Raw genomic sequence first — 19326 nt, 5'->3', positions numbered from 1 at the left:
TCACAGAAAGGCAATGTACACAAAGGGCTTGAGGGAATGGTAGATACTTTGGAACAAGCTTTAACTGTAATTCACAGTCTTCATCCTCCAAACCTCATCATGAGGCCCATTTGTTCCTAATTTAAAACAAATACCTTTCCTCCAAGCTGGTGGTATTATTAGTCTTGGCCTCACATAGACCTTTGCTTCTCACTTTTGGGTTAATAATTAGTCAATTAGTCAAAAGTTCATTGCTTTTTTTAATACCTTAAAATGACTATTGTTTTGTTTTCTGAAGAGTGGTCTTTGCTGAATGGAAGTTTTTTGGTGATAACTCTTTTCATCTGTTTCTAGTTGCAGAGTTTTCAAGGCAAGGATGTAGCAGCAATTGCAGGTGGCTTGGTGGATGCTGAAGCCCTAGTAGCTCTTAAAGATTTGCTTAATAGAGTGGACTCTGACACTTTGTGCACAGAAGAGGTCTTCCCCACTGCAGGAGCTGGGTGAGAACTATGAAGCTAGCATGTAGGCTTGCTTTGTTGTTGTTGTTGTTGTTGTTGTTGTTGTTATTGTACAAATTGTGTATAAATCAATACATCTGGGATGCCTGGGTGGCTCAGGGTGTGATCCCTGTCTGGGGATGGAGTCCTACATTGGGCTCCCTGCAAGGAGCCTGTTTTTCCCTTCTCCCTCTATCTCTCTGCCACTTTGGTGTGTCTGGAATGAATAAATGAATGAATGAATGAATAAAAAAATCAATATATCTGGTGCTCCTGGCTGGCTCAGTTGGTAGAGTGGGTGACTCTTAATCTTGGGGTTCTAAGTTCAAGCCCATGTTGGTAGTAGAGTTTACTTAAAAAAATAAATAAGTACATCTGTGGCATTAATAAATGATATGTGACAGCTTGGCTTTTCCATCATACCCACCAGAGTCTTTTCATGTAGAGACCAAAGTCAAGCCAGGAACGATTAGTAATTAATAACTGGAGTAATTAATAACTGAAGTAATCCAGTTATTAATAAGTATCTGAATGGTGCCTGGGTGGCTCAGTCTGTTAAGCATCCAACTCTTGATTTTGGCTCAGGTCATGATCTCAGGGTCCTGGGATTGAGCCCCAAGTATGCCCACCACTCAGCAGAGAGTCTGCTTGTCTCCCTCTGCCCCTTCCCCTGCTTGCATGCGCATGCTGTCTCAAATAAATCTTTTTTTTTTTTTTTTTTTTTTTTTAGATTTTATTTATTTATTCATGATAGACATGGTGGGGGGTGGGGGCTGCACAGAGACACAGGCAGAGAGAGAAGCAGGCTCTATGCGGGTAGCCCAACGCGGGACTCAGTCCCAGGACTCCAGGATCACGCCCTGGGCCAAAGACAGGCACTAAACCACACTGCCCTCAAGTAAATCTTTTTTTAAAAAGTATCTGAAACTTTGATGTAATTTAGAAATACTTCATAGTAATGTATTGTCTGGGAATACCATGGGTTTGTTGACATGAGAATATTGCATGGATTGGTATTGTGTATTAGTTTTGAAGTAAACCTGTATTTTTTATTTCTTATTTCTAGCACAGATTTGCGTTCCAGTTATCTTCTTAATACTACAATTGCTGGTGTGGAAGAGGCAGATGTTGTCCTTCTGGTTGGTACAAATCCACGTTTTGAGGCACCACTATTTAATGCTAGAATTCGAAAGAGGTTAGTAATAATATTCAGGGATTTAAAAATGTTTATATAATAACTTGGCTTACATCCGAAAAATTACTCTTTTAGTTAATTCCTAATAGTGTTCATGGGAATAAGACTCCAAAAGATAATTGGAGTGCAGCTTCTAACAGATCTGTTCCCTCCCTCTCCTCCTGCCAAACTTTATACTTTGTCTTCTTATTTTGAAGTAATTCAAGATGCACCAATTTTTCTATAATTTCTTTTATAATGATTTTCTTCCTGTCTAGGATCCAGTCTCCGGTAACACATTGCAGTTAGTGTCATGACTCTTCAGTTTTCTTTTTTGACAATTTTTGTAGAGCACCGGCAATTGTTTTGTAGAATATCTCCATCTTTTCATATCTTAGAGACTCATGAATAGGTTGGCATAATTTATTATTTATACTGTGACACTATTGAGAGTGAAAGGGGCAATTTTTTTTTTTTTAAAGATTTTTATTTATTTAATCATGAGAGACACAGAGAGAGAGACAGAGGGAGAAGCAGGCTCCATGCAGGACTCGATCCCAGAACCCCGGGGTCATGCCCTGAGCCAAAGGCAGATGCTGAGCCACCCAGGTGTCCCAAGGGGGAATTGTTAATACTGCAGGATACAGATAAAAACCAACACTATCTCAGAGAAACAGAATATATGGTCACCACATTTGTAACTAGTTTTAAAAGAGCTAGATCCATACTTCCCAAAGAGAATAAATATGAGTGATGTAGTTTATATTCATTAACTATATTTAAATTACCTTAATGGATAATTAGATAATTGACTCTGCCGTGTAAATGAAGCAAAATAAAAATTACACAACATTTATTCTAAAATGAAAGTTTTCGTAGCTTGATTAGGGTTAGCATTTTATTTTTTAAGATTTTATTTACTTACTCATGAGAGATGCAGAGACAGGCCGAGGGAGAAGCAGGCTCCCCACAAGGAGCCCGATGTGGGACTGAACCCTGGGATCACGCCCTGTGCCAAAGGCAGACGCTCACCTGCCGAGCCACCCAGGCGTCCCAAGGGTTCGCATTCTTACACAGCAAATTCACTGACTTGGTGTGGATTTTTACAACACTATTATTTTGAAAAGTACACAGTAATTCTGTTTATTAAGGCTAAATGTTTTGTGACTGTTTTGTGCTTTTAACATTTGTAACATAAATAGATGTAGCCCCTAGCATTGATGAGACTGGTGACAATGCTAATTTAGCTCTAAAAATTTTGTTGTTTTTATTTCAGCTGGCTTCACAATGACTTAAAAGTGGCCCTTATTGGCAGCCCAGTGGACCTCACTTACAGATATGACCATCTGGGAGATTCTCCCAAAATTCTTCAAGACATTGCTTTTGGTAGCCATCCATTCAACGAGGTACTCTTGAGTTACACATATCTACTTTTGTTGAGTTTTAAGTATTATTATTTTTAAAAGTTACTGTTTTTGTCATGATATGTGATTACAGCTCAAAATTAGAGCAATATAGAAAAGAAAATGGAAAAAAACATTACCCCACATTCCACCAATCCAAACAAGTATTGATGAAACATCATAATCATCTATTCGTGTATAGAGCAAGATGGATGAATAGATAGACAAAAATAAGATCATAATATACTAGCTATTTTTATATACCAGAGTTTAGGTTTACTTGAAATTATCAGAAAAGAAATTGAAGTAAGGGGCGCCCAGGTGGCTCAGTTGGTTGTCTTTGACTCTTGATCCCAGCACAGGTCATGATCTCAGGGTCATGAGTTCATGTTCCTCCAAGCTGAAGTGAAACTGAGACTTTGAAGTTAAAGGAAATCTTTCTTTACTGTGAGAGTTATTCTTTTTTTTTTTTTTTTTTTTTTTATAAGATTTTATTTATTTATTCACGAGAGACACAGAGAGAGAGAGAATGAGAGAGGCAGAGACACAGGCAGAGGGAGAAGCAGGCTCCATGCAGGGAGCCCGACATGGGACTTGATCCCAGGTCGCCAGGATCGGGCCCAGGCTGAAGGCGGCGCTAAACCGCTGAGCCACCCGGGCTGCCCTGTGAGAGTTATTCTTAAATTTCACCAGTCCTTTTAATGACTTTTTCATTACCGAGTATTTTATTTACGTTCATTTCATTGTTTGGTATTTATAGGTTTTTATTTACTTTTCCAAGAGGGGCTCGTAACTACACTATTCTTTGAGTTCTTGCTTGAGAATGTCTTCTTATTCCTGAAGAAAGCTTTGGTAGAATACAAAGTCCTAGGGTCACACTTTTTTCTTCTGTGAACTTTATCTTATTTATTTATTTATTAGAAGATTTTATTTATTTATTCATGAGAGACACAGAAAGAGAGAGAGAGTAGAGACCTAGGCAGAGGGAGAAGCAGGCTCCCTGCCGGGAGCCCGATGTGGGGCTTGACCCCAGGACCCCGGGATTATGGCCAGGGCCAAAGGCAGATGCTCACCCACTGAGCCACCCGGGGGTGCCCCTTCTCTCTGAACTTTATAGATCTTGCCTTTTGTTACTGTGGAGAAACCTGATGTCAGTCATGTTTTCTTCCAACCCTGTCCTAATTTTGTTTTTACTATCTAATTTGTTTTGAACCCTTATACTGGGTTCTTTAGCTTTGAAATTTAATAATTTCAGAATATGTTTAATGGTGGTTCTCTGTCACTTTTTAATGGAACATGGCAGACCTTTCATTGTGAAAATTTGAGGGTTTTTTTATTTTAGTATTTGTGCATGGGTGATGGAATGCTGATTATTAAAATATGTAAGAGGTTTCTGTTTTTCACATAACAGTTCTAGAGGGTAGGCAGTTGGACAAATGTCCAAGGATGTCCTCAAGGAAGGACAGTCCTTCCTGATTTACTGCCTCAGTGCCTTTGCTTATTAATGTGTGTTTGAGTGAGCTTCTCCTCATGCTTCTGAGATGGTGTAGCCTTAGATGCAATCAAGTGGTACAAAGCAGCTAAGCCCTATTTCTTTGTTTTTGAATAGGAAAAACATTATGATTGCAGTGATCAAAATATTTAAAGATACTTACTGAAAAGTATCCTTCTTGGGGCACCTGAGTAGCATAGTTGGTTAAGCAGCTGCCTGTGGTTCTGGTCATGATCCCAAGGTCAGGGATTGAGCCCCATGTCAGGCCCTCTGAGCCTGCTTCTCCCTCCCCTCTGCCTGGTGCTCTTTCTGCTTGTACAGTCTCAATCTCTGTCTCTGTGTCAAATAAATAAAATCTTAAAAAACAAATAACAATAAAAAACTAACAGCAATATTGGATCCTCTCTTGTATCTTTTCTGTCATTTTTCCTTTGTTCTTTTTCAGTTTGTTTCATATGATTTCCTGCAACCTGCCTTTCTTGTCCCTGTATTTAAGGTCATATTTTATTTTGTTTTTTATTGTTTCTGGAATGGTGTACATTTCTCATTTCTTTTCCAGTTCTTTTTTTTTTTAAGTGAGGAGTATGTTTTTCATTTTCTCCAAGGCTATTGAAAACTATTTCTCTGAACTATTCACATTTTCTTGGGAAATTCCCAAGGAGGTCGTTTATTCTCCTCTGTAGTATGTAGGCATAATTCTCATGCTGATTCTTTGATTTGGGCCAGTTAATTCAGCGAGGGTGGATAGGAGAGTGAGCTCTGTAGTGTTTAGCTTTACTGTTAAGGTTCCCGTTTTCCATCCTCCACTAAATCCACAAAGTTTTTCTTTGCTTTTGGGATGTATTCCCCTCAGGTTTTGGCAGTCAGGAAGTTACTGTAGTTTAAAGCAGAACCTTTAGGTATTCTGTGTTGTAGTTCAGTGTTCATTGCTTTCCCTACGTCTTCTCCTTTGTCTAGAGCATGGTGAGCCAATAGAAGACTGTATACATCATATACTGGAGTGTGACTTTTTCTGTTAGTACCAACTGAATCTCTGTTGGAACATTGCCCAGTTTTTCTGGAACATACTCATAAATCTGACCAAAGGATATCTGGGAAAAGTTTTAAACCCAGTACTTACTTTTAGAAAATTTATTTTATCTAGTAACTCATTTCACAGTAGCATTAGCGAGATATTTTTGGTTAAATCTTGTTGTATCTATATGTCTGTATGTTGACTAGTAAAAATCAAAGACATTCCACATTAAAACTGAAACTTGGGACAACATAGTGTAGATACAAATTTAAAAAAAAAATTTTAATCGAATTTTTTTTTTTTTTTTAAATAGGTATTAAAGGAAGCTAAAAAACCAATGGTGGTTTTAGGCAGTTCTGCACTCCAAAGAAATGATGGGGCAGCAATTCTTGCAGCTGTTTCCAGCATTGCTCAAAAGATTCGGATGAGTAGTGGTGTTACTGGTGATTGGAAAGTTATGAATATCCTTCATAGGTATGTTGAGTAATTGTTCTACATATTGTAAGATTCAAGTAATTTTGTGTACGTGTTTTACTGTTATACTGTCATATTTAGATTTACAAACAAATTTTTAGCAATGTCTCAGCAGATGCGAAAGAGATAATTTTATTTTCCTTGTGAGAAGAACCCAAGATAATAAATAGTATTTAAAATATTTGAGGGGTATCTGGGTGGTTCAGTTGGTTAAGCATCTGCCTTTGGTTTAGGTTGTAATCCCAGGGCCTGAGATCAAGCCCCATGTTCGGCTCTCTGGTCAGCAGGGAATCTGCTTCTCCTTCTGCCCCCCGCCCCCCCCCCCCCTCAGCTCATGTGCAGGTGCGTGTACACGTGCATCCTCTCTATCTCAAATAAATATAATCTTAAAAAAGTATTTGAAATGGCAATGCTGAGAAAATCTTGAAAATATGTATATTAGTATACCTTAATTCAAAAATTGCAACAGCCCTCTGGCTTTGATTAAATAATAAAAATGTAGGCTAACTTGAGAATTCATTGTAAGGGAAGTCTTTTTCTGACTTTATTAATAATAAACATTTGGAACACCTGGGTGGCTTGGTTGGTTAACATCTGACTCTTTATTTTGGGTCAGATTATAATCTCGGGGATCATGAGATGAAGCTCTGAGTTGCACTCTGCTTGAGATCTTCCCCCCACCACCCTGCTGCCCCTCACCACTTGTAAAAACTACATAGTAATACACATGTATTTTAGGAAGTTGGAAAGAGAAGAAAGAATGTGAAAGTGGAAATTATTCTCCTACAGATTATAGATAATTACTATTGCTACTTCCTTCTGGTTCTCTTTTTCCTGTGTAAATATTCTTTAGTTATATAGTTGAAATCATGCTTTGTAAACAGTTTTGTGTTCTGATTTTCATTAGTTTTCATTACCAGATAAAATTTCTTCCTGTAATTGAAAACTTCTTGCAAATGTAAACTTTAATGGCTGTTCATTTATTTTTAAGATTTTATTTATTCACTCATGAGAGAGAGAGGCAGAGACACAGGCAGAGGGAGAAGCAGGCTCCCCATAAGGAGCCCAATGCAGCACTCCATCCTAGACCTCGGGATCATGCCCTGAGTCAAAGGCAAATGTTCAATCGCTGAGCCACCCAGGTATTCCTAATGGTTATTTAATATCATGAATATGTATAATATCTTAGCCACTTCATTTTTTGTTAACATGTAGATTGATGCTAGATTTTAAACTATAAATAATGCAGTGATACACATATACCTATGAACTTTAGATTATTTTCTTACAGTGGATTTCTAAAAGAAGAGCTCTTAGGGCAAAAGGATAAACATTTTTTTTTTAATATTTTATTTAAATTCGGGATTCCTGGGTGGCGCAGCGGTTTAGCGCCTGCCTTTGGCCCAGGGCACGATCCTGGAGACCTGGGATCGAGTCCCATGTCGGGCTCCCAGTGCATGGAGCCTGCTTCTCCCTCTGCCTATGTCTCTGCCTCTCTCTCTCTCTCTCTCTGTGTGTGTGACAATCATAAATAAATAAAAATTAAAAAATATATATATATTTTATTTAAATTCATTTTGCCAACATGTAACACCCAGTGCTCATCCCATCAAGTGCCCTCCTTAATGCCTATCACCCAGTTATCCCACCCCCCCACCCACCTCCCCTTCTGCAACCCTTTGTTTCCAGAGTTAGGAGTCTCTAGAAGTTTATCTTCCTCTCTACTTTTTCCCCATTTAGAGAAAAGGAGGAGTTTCCCTCCTTTTCCTTTTAGTTCCTTTCACTATTTATTATATTCCACATAAGAATGAAACCAAATGATAATTGTCTTTCTCTGATTGACTTATTTTACTCAGCATTATACCTTCCAGTTCCATTTACATCGAAGCAAGTGGTAGGTATTCATTCTTTCTGATGGCTGAGTAATATTCTATTGTATCTTCTTTAGGATAAACATTTTTTTTTTTTTTAAGATTTTCTTTATTTATTCATGAGAGACACAGAAAGAGAAGCAGAGACACAGGCAGAGGGAAGAGAAGCAGGCTTCATGCAAGGAGCCCAGTGTGGGACTTCATCTCGTGATCTGGGATCAGGCCTGAGCCAAAAGCAGATGCTCAACCACTGAGCCACCCAGGAGTCCCTACGATAAGCATTTCTGAGGCTCTTAATACATATTTCCAATTTGTTTTAGAAATGTAACAGTTTTACCTTAATAGATGAAGTTTCCCATTTTGCATAATCCTTTCTACTTTAAGTATTATTTTTCAAATTTGTTTGAGGATTGAGGCTAAAAGCTTTTAAATATAATAGGCAAATTTTGCAAATTTAAAGTGAATATACGGGATCCCTGGGTGGCGCAGCGGTTTGGCGACTGCCTTTGGCCCAGGGCGCGATCCTGGAAACCCGGGATCGAATCCCACGTCGGGCTCCTGGTGCATGGAGCCTGCTTCTCCCTCTGCCTGTGTCTCTGCCTCTCTCTCTCTCTCTCTGTGTGACTATCATAAATAAATTAATTAATTAAAAAAAAATAAAGTGAATATACATTCTTAAGCATTAATTTCAATGTTTTATTTCTTTCTTTCTTTTTTTTTTTTTTTTAAGGTTTTACTTATTCACGAGAGACAGAGGCAGAGAAATAGAAGGAGAAGCAGGCTCCCCCCACAGGGAGCCTGATGTGGGACTAAATCCCAGGACCCCGGGATCATGACCCGAGCCAAAGGTAGACGCTCAACCACTGAGCCACCCAGGCGCCCCATTCTCTTTGGTTTAGTTTGGCATGGTAGATGATCATGTAAACATTTTTTAAAACTTTGTATTTTCAGCGTGCTTGGGTGACTCAGTTAAGTGTCTGCCTTTGGCTCAGTTCATAATCCCAGGGCCCTCAGATTGAGCCCAGTGTCTGGCTCTCTGCTCAGCAGCGGTCTGCTTCTCTCTCTCTCTCTCTCTCTCTCTCTCTGAAATAAATCTTAAAAAAAAAAACCTTAATATTTTTTAGATAGAGTTTATTTGTATTAATTACTTCTGGATCCTTTCTAGCCACAATTTTTACTTATTTTTAGTTCACTTTTGCATCTGTGACTTTTATTTATGCAGTTCTGTTTTTCTGAATGAGTACCAAAATTAGTAACTTTTTTTTTTTTTTAAGATTTTATTTATTTATTCATGAGAGAGAGGGGCAGAGATACAAGCAGAGGGAGAAGCAGGCTCCATGCAGGGAGCCTGACATGGGACTCGATCCGGGACTCCGGGATCATGTCCTGAGCCAAAGGCAGGCACCAAACCGCAGAGCCACCCCGGGATCCCCAAAATTAGTAACTTAAAAAAATTCCCAGATGTCTAACATTGTATTTCTGGTTCCTTCTCACAAATGACTACTTGGGTATAAAGACGACAGTCTTTTTTCCTTTAATACTAAGTATTTTTTTCACCTTTTCTTTCATGTAATGTTTTAGAAGGGATCTAAGGTAACCTCAGTGTTGTTACTGAGAATGACTGGACTTTGTAGATGCATGTGTGTTAGTCTGCTCACCCTTTCAGTTCCTTATTTTTGATGTTAAAAAAAAATTCTAGGGCAGCCCGAGTGGCTCAGTGATTTAGCGCTGCCTTCGGCCCAGGGCGTGATCCTGGAGTCCTGGGATTGGGTCCCACGTCAGGCTCCCTGCATGGAGCCTGCTTCTCCCTCTGCCTGTGTCTCTGCCTCTTTCTCTCTCTGCCTGCCTCTTATGAATAAATAAATAGAATCTTTAAAAAAAATAAAAATAAAAAAATTCTACCAGTATATAAGTAGGTGACACTCAGATGTGTCATTACCTGTGCCTGGGAATATCATAGCTACTCCCCATCATCAAATTGAAATATTTTAATTTTGCTTTTGAGCTCAGAAAAAGGTTATTGGTTTACTTTTACTTAGTTAATGGATCTCATGCAGAAGTTTTTGTTATGCATTGATGGCCTTCAGACTTTTGGTTTTCTCTCATAATTTTTCTCATTCTTCTCTGCGTTTAGAGAAAATTTCTTAACTTTTTTTCCATCATTTTGTCAGTTTTCATTCTGGAGAGCACTATAATTTTTATTAATCTTGTTTTTCATTTTTTTTAAAGATTTTATTTATTTATTCATGAGAGACACAGAGAGAGAAACACAGACACAGGCAGAGGGAGAAGCAGGCTCCATGCAGGGAGCCTGACATGGGACTCAATCCCGGGTCTCCAGGATCACACCCTGGGCTGAAAGCAGCACTAAACCGCTGAGCCACCCAGGCTGCCCTTTTCATTTCATTCTTAAAAGATTTCCTTTTTATGAAAGTTTATTAGGGCACATCTTTTTTTTTTTTTTTAAGATTTTATTTATTCATTTACTTGAGAGAGAGCACACATGAGAAGAAAGAGAAGCAAAGAGAGAGAGAGAAGTAGACTCCGCACTGAGCATGTAGTTCCACTCAGGGCTCCATCCTACAACCCCGAGACCATTACCTGAGCCGAAACTGAGAGTCGGATGCTCAACCAGCTGAGCCCCAGGTGCCCCAGGATGTATCTTCTATTGTAAAGACAAACTTAAGCTTACTCAGTTTGCTTTCCAGGATGAGGTGGACTCTCATAAGTTAATGTGAGTCTCTGTCCACACTCTTTGAAAGAGATATATCAAGACTTACACTGAGGGAAATTAAGGAAAAACTATTAGGGGCAGAGGGATTAGTTTTGAAATAGGGAAGTATGAGTCCTCCAACTTGTTTACTTTTATGATAGGTTTGGCTCTTCTGGATCCTTTGCATTCCATATGCTTGTCAGTTTCTATAAAGTATTCGGCTATGATTTTTGATAGGGATTGCACTGAATTTGTAAGGTCAGCTGGGGAGTATTGCCATCTTAACAGTATTGAGTCCTCTAATCCATGAACATGTCTTTAATTTCTTTCAACGTTGTTTTGTTTTGTTTTGTTTTGAAGATTTTATTTATTCATGAGAGACACAGAGAGAGAGAGGCAGAGACACAGAGGGAGAAGCAGGCTCTATGCAGGGAGCCTGACGCGGTACTCGATCCCAGGTCCCCAGGATCACACCCTGGGCCAAAGGCGGCGCTAAACCGTTGAGCCACCCAGGCTGCCCTCAACGTTGTTTTGTAGTTTTCATTACATAAATCTTACATTTATTGTTAAGTTTTTTAAGAGCATTTTATGCTTTTGATGTTATCCAATCAGAGTTTGACAGAGTAGTAGCAGCTAATAGGAGTTGGTTTGACCTGCCCTCCTCCCCTAACAAATAGGTAAAACAACAACTTGCTTTATATACAGTAAGGTCCTCAGAATGGCCATTTCTAGAAAGAAAGTTAGCAAGCGATAACAAACTAGATCACATTCCCAGTTGTTCAGAGTATAGCTATTCCAGACCTCTTTTTTAAAGGATTATTTTCTGCTTATAAGATTTTATCGTTTTCTCCAAGTTACAGTTTTATGACTGATGTTTGAATTTCTCCCTTTTCGGTTTTCAAAATCATCTTGACTTTTTTCTGGTGACTGTTTTTGGCTTATTGTGTGCTTTATATCTTGTCATATTGAGTAAGAATCAATTTAGGACAATTTCAATTGGCATAAAGTTTCCAGAATTATTTTATTAACTAGTATCTCCTAAAGTTGGGTGCCTGAGTGGCTCAGTTGTTTCGTATCTGACTCAATTTTAGCTCAGGTCATGATCTCAGGGTCATGAGATGAGCCCTGTATCAGGCTCTGTGCTGGGCATGGAGCCTGCTTAGGATTCTTCCTCTCCCTGTCCTTCTGCTGTTTCTGCTGCATTTCCCTCCCCTTAAAAAATAAAATAAAATAGGGATCTCTGGGTGGCTCAGCGGTTTGGCGCCTGCCTTCGGCCCAGGGCGCAATCCTGGAGTCCCAGGATCCAGTCCCAGGATCGAGTCCTGTGTTGGGCTCCCAGCATGGAGCCTGCTTCTCCCTCTGCTTGTATCTCTGCCCCCCCCACCTCTCTATCATGAATAAATATAAATAAATCTTTAAAAACAAATAAATAGGGATCCCTGGGTGGCGCAGTGGTTTAGCGCCTGCCTTTGGCCCAGGGCGCGATCTTGGAGACCCGGGATCGAATCCCACATCAGGCTCCCAGTGCATAGAGCCTGCTTCTCCCTCTGCCTGTGTCTCTGCCTCTCTCTCTCTCTCTCACTGTGTGCCTATCATAAATAAATAAAAATTAAAAAAAAAAATTTAAAAAGAAATTAAAAAAAAAAACAAATAAATAAAATAGAATAGAATAGAATAAAATATATCTCATGGAGACAGTGTTCTAAGCATCTTGTTTCTTTGTTTGCTGTTCTTAAAACAGTAAAATATTGCTATTTTTGGTTTTGACATCTATTTTATAATGGGTTAAGAAGATGAGGGAAAGCCTTTGTCAGCATTGAATAGAAAAAGGATTAAGTATCATTTCAAAAATCACATTTAATTTTTTGTAATGATAACACTGCAGGTATGCTAAAAATCTGTAATTGTTTTACAGGATTGCAAGCCAAGTAGCTGCTTTGGACCTTGGCTATAAACCCGGGGTGGAAGCAATTCGTAAGAACCCTCCCAAAGTGCTATTTCTCCTGGGAGCAGATGGAGGTTGTATCACTCGACAGGATTTGCCAAAGGATTGTTTCATTATTTATCAAGGTAAGTAACATCTGTGACACCAGAAACAGAAGAGAATCCAATGTTGCGTAGATTAGAAACTGTATGACAATATAATTAGTGGATTGAATATTTTCCATTCAAGAATTTTAGACACATACCCCTCAATATTTTTTTAAATGCAGATTATAGGCTTTATAAGTTATGTAATTGATACTGTTATTAAGAATTTATTACCTGGTCGGGCACCTGGGTGGTTTAGTCAGTTAAGCCATCTGCCTTCCACTCAGGTCATAATCCCAGAGTCCTGACATCAAGCCCTGCACTGGGCTTCCTGCTCAGGGAAGAGCTTGCTTCTCTCTGTCCCCATTCATTCGTTTTCTCTCTCTCTCTCTCTCTCTCTTTCTTTCTCTCTCTCAAATAAATAAAATCTTAATAAAAAAAAATTACTACCTAATGATACTTAATAATAAAGAATTAGAAGAAATCTAAATGCCTCAGCAACAAGAATGGTTAAATTATGGTTTGTTTATATAATTATTATATAACATTAAATTTCATCTTTTCAAAGAATATTTAGCATTATTATGTAAGCAGGAAAGCATTTTTACATAAATATTTAAAAATGTAAAAAATCGTGAGTGCTGAGTTTGACAGTACTTTGTTTTATTTTTTTTTTTTTTAATTTTATTTATTCATGAGAGACACAGAGGCAGAGACATAGGCAGAGGGATAAGCAGGCTCCCCATGGGGAGGATGTGGGACTTGATCCTGGACACCAGAATCATGACCTGAGCTAAAGGCAGATACTCAACCATAGAGCCACAGAGGTGCCCCAGTACTTTGTTTTGTGTTTGACTCATTTTCTTGAACAATCGAGTTTCCCTGGAACAAATGGAGTTCAGAGTATTCTTGGATATTTTACAGAAAAAAAGTATTATATAATTCTCCATTTCATTTCACACAAACACCATAAATTTATAATAGGCTTTTTATTGCCCTGGCACATAAAGAGCGTTATATAATATTCTGTATCTTTAGTTTGACAAAGCAAAATGTATAAATTATATCCAGTTCCTAGTCCTATCCAGAAATAATCATTGATGATGGCTTTAGAAATGTATGCTTCATGGGCAGTCTGGGTGGCTCAGCGGTTTAGGGCTGCCTTCAGCCCAGGGCCTGATCCTGGAGACCCGGAATCAAGTCCCACGTCAGACTCCCTGCATGGAGCCTGCTTCTCCCTCTGCCTGTGTCTCTGCCTCTCTCTCTCTCTCTCTCTCTCTGTCTCTCGCATAAATAAAGAAATAAAATCTTTAAAAAAAAGAAAAATGTATGCTTCATATATTTTTCTATGTATATGTGAAAATGTATACAAATGAGACTTCATATATTGCTTTATAACTTTCTTTCATTTAACTCCAGATTTTTTTCCTTCTAACAGTTTTTGTTAAACTATTAAAATTCTCATTATACTATTTCAGTCATATTGTTTTCTATAATATCCTGTTTATATTCTTTTCAGTATTATCACTGTCATTCCTGTTCTACATTTTTTGTTCCTTTACCATTTCAGTCTATTTAATCAAATTTTGCTAACAGCTAAGTATTTCTACTTTGTAATCATCAAAAGAAATAACAAAAGAAATAATATACCTAGTAGCCCATGATTATATATGATATTCTACATATTGCTGTATTTACAAAAAATCGTCTGAAAAGATACATAGCAAATTTTTATCAGTAATTTTCTTTGGGAAGGAAGTTGAATTGTGGGTAAAGTGGGCTTTACCCCCACCCCCAAAAAGAAAAACATTTTTTTTTTAAGATTTTATTTATTTATTCATGAGAGACACTGAGAGAGGCAGAGACACAGAAGGAGAAGCAGGCTCCTTGCAGGGAGCTCGATGCAGGACTCGATCCCTGGACCGGGATCATACCCTGAGCTGAAGGCAGACATTCAACCACTGAGCCACCTAGGCATCCCCCAAAACTTTTATTGTTTTATATATTGTAATTTTGTAAACACTTCTTTTTTTTTTTTTAAGATTTATTTATTTATTCATGATAGAGAGAGAGGGAGAAGCAGGCTCCATGCAGGGAGCCCAATGTGGGACTCGATCCCAGGACTCCAGGATCGCGCCCTGGGCCAAAGGCAGGCACCAAACCACTGAGCCACCCAGGGATCCCCTTGTAAACACTTCTGTAATACTTAATGGATTTATCTGTATTCTTTTTAAGGATTTTATTTATTTGAGAGAGAAAGCTAAAGAGTGCACGAGCAGGGGGAGGGGCAGAAGCAGAGGAAGAAGGAGACTCCCTGCTCAGCAGGGAGCCTAATGTGGGAATCAGATCTTAGGACCCTGGGATCATGACCTAAGCTGAAGGCAGAGGCTTAACCCGACTGAGCTACCCAGGAGCCCTCTTAATGGGATTTTAAAAGGATCTTTCCTGTGTTCATGTATAATACCTAATCAATTTTTTGCCAAAATATGGCTTGCCACTTCCCATCTTTTCACAGGACATCATGGTGACGTTGGTGCTCCTATAGCTGATGTTATTCTCCCAGGCGCTGCTTATACGGAGAAATCTGCTACCTATGTCAATACTGAGGGTCGAGCTCAGCAGACTAAAGTAGCAGTGACACCTCCTGGCTTGGCAAGAGAAGACTGGAAAATTCTAAGAGCCCTCTCTGAGGTATTTGTTCTTAGTGATGCTGCTAATAGGATGTTTCACTTGTTAGCTTGTCAAAATGATTTTCAGAGTCAAGAGGATGCAAGTCTGATGTGCAGAGATGATTGAATAATCCCCGTAGGACAAATGTATTCAGAAAATGGGTGTTTGATATTGATGTTTTTATTTTTTGGCTTGTTTTGCCTAAAAATACTTAACTCTTTATATTTAACTCTTTTTATTATAAAGAGAAAGTGTAGATTTAAAATAATGCACAATTGTCTGTAAACTTTGTGTATGATCAATATCACGTTAGCAAAAGCATTCAAATTTAGCATAGCATTATCTCTCTCTTTTTTTTTTAAGATTTTATTTATTAGAGAGGTGGAGACATAGGCAGAGGGAGAAGCATGCTCCCTGTGGGAAGCCTGATGTGGGACTTGATCCCAGAACCCTGGGATCACTCCCTGAGCAGAAGGCAGATGCTCAACCACTGAACCACTCAGGTGTCCTGCATTATCTCTTTAATCATTTATTTCATACTCAGTCTAATTTCTAAAGAGAAATTACTATGTACTGATAGCTGTTTATGAATTAGAATTTTTGACATTTGTGTTCTCCACTTAACCACTTAATGTACATGCTAATGGACACTGATAGAATTTTCACTACTACAACATTTCACTATAGTTTCAATTACGTATTATTTGAATTTTTTAAGTACTAAAGCTCTGTGTCAATTCTGGGAACCTGATAATTATAGATTGCAGGTATGACCCTTCCATATGATACTCTGGATCAAGTAAGGCACAGATTGGAAGAAGTCTCTCCTAATCTTGTCCGATATGATGATGTGGAAGGAGCCAATTATTTCCAGCAAGCAAATGAGCTCTCCAAGGTAAAAACTCGCCTGTATGTAGTTTTCATATAGTAAATCCTAGGATGTTAGTTTTCAGTTCTGTCATTGATCTCATAATCCTTTTTTTTGCAGCTAGTGAACCAGCAACTTCTTGCTGATCCACTTGTTCCACCTCAGCTAACAATAAAAGACTTCTACATGACAGGTATGCATTTGTTAGCATGATTGCCGAATATGAAAGGCAGGAAGGAATGAGATCACCTAATTTAGCATTACAATTCCAACCTGTTAATGAGAATATTTGATATTTTTATTTAACCTTTGAAAATTTTGAAACATCAGAAGTAATGTTCATTTTCTTTTTTTTTAATGTTCATTTTCTGATTTTGTTCTAATTTCCTTTATTTCTGAAATGTAAGCAGATTTTTTTTTAAAGATTTGTATTTATTTTTGAGAGACACAGAAAGAGAGACAGAGACAGAGGCAGAGGGAGGAGAAGCAGACTCCATGCAGGGAGTCCTGTGTGGGACTTGATCCTGATCCCAGGAATCACGCCTGATCCCAGGATCACGCCCTGAGCTGAAGGGAGATGCCCAACCGCTGAGCCACCCAGGCATCCCTAAGCAGATTTTTTTTTTTTAATTAATTTTTATTGGTGTTCAATTTACCAACATACAGAAAAACACCCAGTGCTCATCCCGTCAAGTGTCCACCTCAGTGCCCGTCACCCCTTCCCCTCCAACACCCGCCCTCCTCCCCTTCCACCACCCCTAGTTCGTTTCCCCGAGTTAGGAGTCTTTATGTTCTGTCTCCCTTCCTGATATTTCCCAACATTTCTTCTCCCTTCCTTTATATTCCCTTTCACCATTATTCATATTCCCCAAATGAATGAGAACATAGACTGTCCCTCTCCGATTGACTTATTTCACTCAGCATAATACCCTCCAGTTCCATCCACGTTGAAGCAAATGGTGGGTATTTGTCGTTTCTAATTGCTGAGTAATATTCCATTGTATACATAAACCACATCTTCTTTATCCATTCATCTTTCGATGGACACCGAGGCTCCTTCCACAGTTTGGCTATTGTGGCCATTGCTGATAGAAACATCGGGGTGCAGGTGTCCCGACGTTTCATTGCATCTGAATCTTTGGGGTAAATCCCCAACAGTGCAATTGCTGGGTCGTAGGGCAGGTCTATTTTTAACTCTTTGAGGAACCTCCACACAGTTTTCCAGAGTGGCTGCACCAGTTCACATTCCCACCAACAGTGTAAGAGGGTTCCCTTTTCTCCGCATCCTCTCCAACATTTGTTGTTTCCTGCCTTGTTAATTTTCCCCATTCTCACTGGTGTGAGGTGGTATCTCATTGTGGTTTTGGTTTGTATTTCCCTGATGGCAAGTGATGCATTTTCTCATGTGCATGTTGGCCATGTCCATGTCTTCCTCTGTGAGATTTCTCTTCATGTCTTTAGCCCATTTCATGATTGGATTGTTTGTTTCTTTGGTGTTGAGTTTAATAAGTTCTTTATAGATTTTGGAAACTAGCCCTTTATCTGATATGTCATTTGCAAATATCTTCTCCCATTCTGTAGGTTGTCTTTTAGTTTTGTTGACTGTATCCTTTGCTGTGCAAAAGCTTCTTATCTTGATGAAGTCCCAATAGTTCATTTTTGCTTTTGTTTCTTTTGCCTTTGTGGATGTATCTTGCAAGAAGTTACTGTGGCCAAGTTCAAAAAGGGTGTTGCCTGTGTTCTCCTCTAGGATTTTGATGGAATCTTGTCTCACATTTAGATCTTTCATCCATTTTGAGTTTATCTTTGTGTATGGCCTAAGCAGATTTTAAATATAAAATTTACTGTTGTGTGTAAAATCACCATATAGCAATTTAGGGAGATTTTTTGTAAGTGACAACTCTGAAAGTTTTTCTGAGAATTACATTAGAAACACAAAACACTTAAATGTGAAGTATGGTGCTTCTGATGGACATTGTTAGGGATGTTTTTAAGGAATGTGAACTTACTGAAACTTGTTTACTGAATATCTTACCTTTGATATAATATGATATAACACTTGATATTGTATCTGTGTTATGAAGTAGTTGACGATTTTAAATTTTCTATCTAAAAGCAGATATATATATTTTTTAAAATTTAAGATTATTTTTAATTGGGTTTTTAGTTATAAAAGTTATGTTTGTTGTAGAATGTGTATCTAAGCCCAAAGAGCAAAGAACAGTTACTATGATCTCACTATCTAGAAATTACTTTTATTTTTTTGACATCTTGTCAATCATATAGGGATATACAAATATTTATTTAAACAAAAAATACAATTATTCATTTACTAGGGGCGAGGAGTTGACAGTTTTATTGAAATACTATTCACAGGCGGGGGCGGGGGTGGCTCAGGGGTTTAGCGGTGCCTTCAGCCCAGCGCCTAATCCTGGAGTCCCAGGATCGAGTCCCATGTCGGGCTCCCTACATGGAGCCTGCTTCTCGCTCTGCCTATGTCTCTGCCTCTCTCTCTCTCTCTCTCTCTCTCTTTGTGTGTCTCTCATGGATAAATAAATAAAATCCTTTTTTAAAAAATTTTAAAAAAAAGAAAATACGATTCACATACCATAAAATTCACTGGATTCAGTGGATTTTAGTACACATACTATTTTATAAACTTTTTTCAGTGACAGTATTGTGTACATATTTGTCCTGTCTTTAGTACTTCTCTATAGTATTTATAATGGTTGCATACTGGCATATTATATGGCTGTATGTGATTATTTAATCATTCCTAGGAGTACTTATTAAAAACATTTAGCTTATTTTCTGAATTTGTTTCTCTCACATATTTTTACATAGAATCTTTTAAGACGACATTTTAGGCCTCCAGCCATTTTATGGTTTGTTTGGTTTTTTTTTGTTTGTTTGTTTTTTAATTTTATTTATTCATGAGAGACAGAGAGAGAGGCAGAGAGAGAAGCAGGCTCCTCTCAAAGAGCCCGATGTGGGATTCGGATTCCGGGACTCTGGGACCATGCCCTGAGCCAAAGGCAGTCAAACACTGAGCCACCCATGTGTCCCTATTTACATAGAATTTTATAGTCTTTTTTTGTTGTTGTTCCTAAATGTGTGCAACAAAGTTTTACTATGTGCT

The 19326-nt window shown here is 38.4% G+C and overlaps 1 protein-coding gene across 2 annotated transcripts in view; it reads left to right on the top strand.

The window, feature by feature from the left end:
- The window catches only part of NDUFS1 (NADH:ubiquinone oxidoreductase core subunit S1), a 33692-nt gene that overhangs the window by 12521 nt on the left and 1845 nt on the right, over positions 1-19326 (top strand). For both annotated transcript variants that reach the window (XM_041737283.1, XM_041737284.1), the window contains 8 exons: positions 334-479; positions 1543-1671; positions 2927-3056; positions 5874-6034; positions 12534-12688; positions 15165-15340; positions 16080-16214; positions 16308-16380. In XM_041737283.1, the coding sequence (XP_041593217.1) occupies positions 334-479; positions 1543-1671; positions 2927-3056; positions 5874-6034; positions 12534-12688; positions 15165-15340; positions 16080-16214; positions 16308-16380 (1105 nt within the window). The remainder of the gene's footprint in view (positions 1-333; positions 480-1542; positions 1672-2926; positions 3057-5873; positions 6035-12533; positions 12689-15164; positions 15341-16079; positions 16215-16307; positions 16381-19326) is intronic.

This window comes from Vulpes lagopus, chromosome 22 (genome assembly GCF_018345385.1).
Source record: "Vulpes lagopus strain Blue_001 chromosome 22, ASM1834538v1, whole genome shotgun sequence".
Lineage (NCBI taxonomy): Eukaryota > Metazoa > Chordata > Mammalia > Carnivora > Canidae > Vulpes > Vulpes lagopus.
Note: the sequence above shows the minus strand (reverse complement) of the source record. Positions and strands in the feature narration are given on the sequence as shown.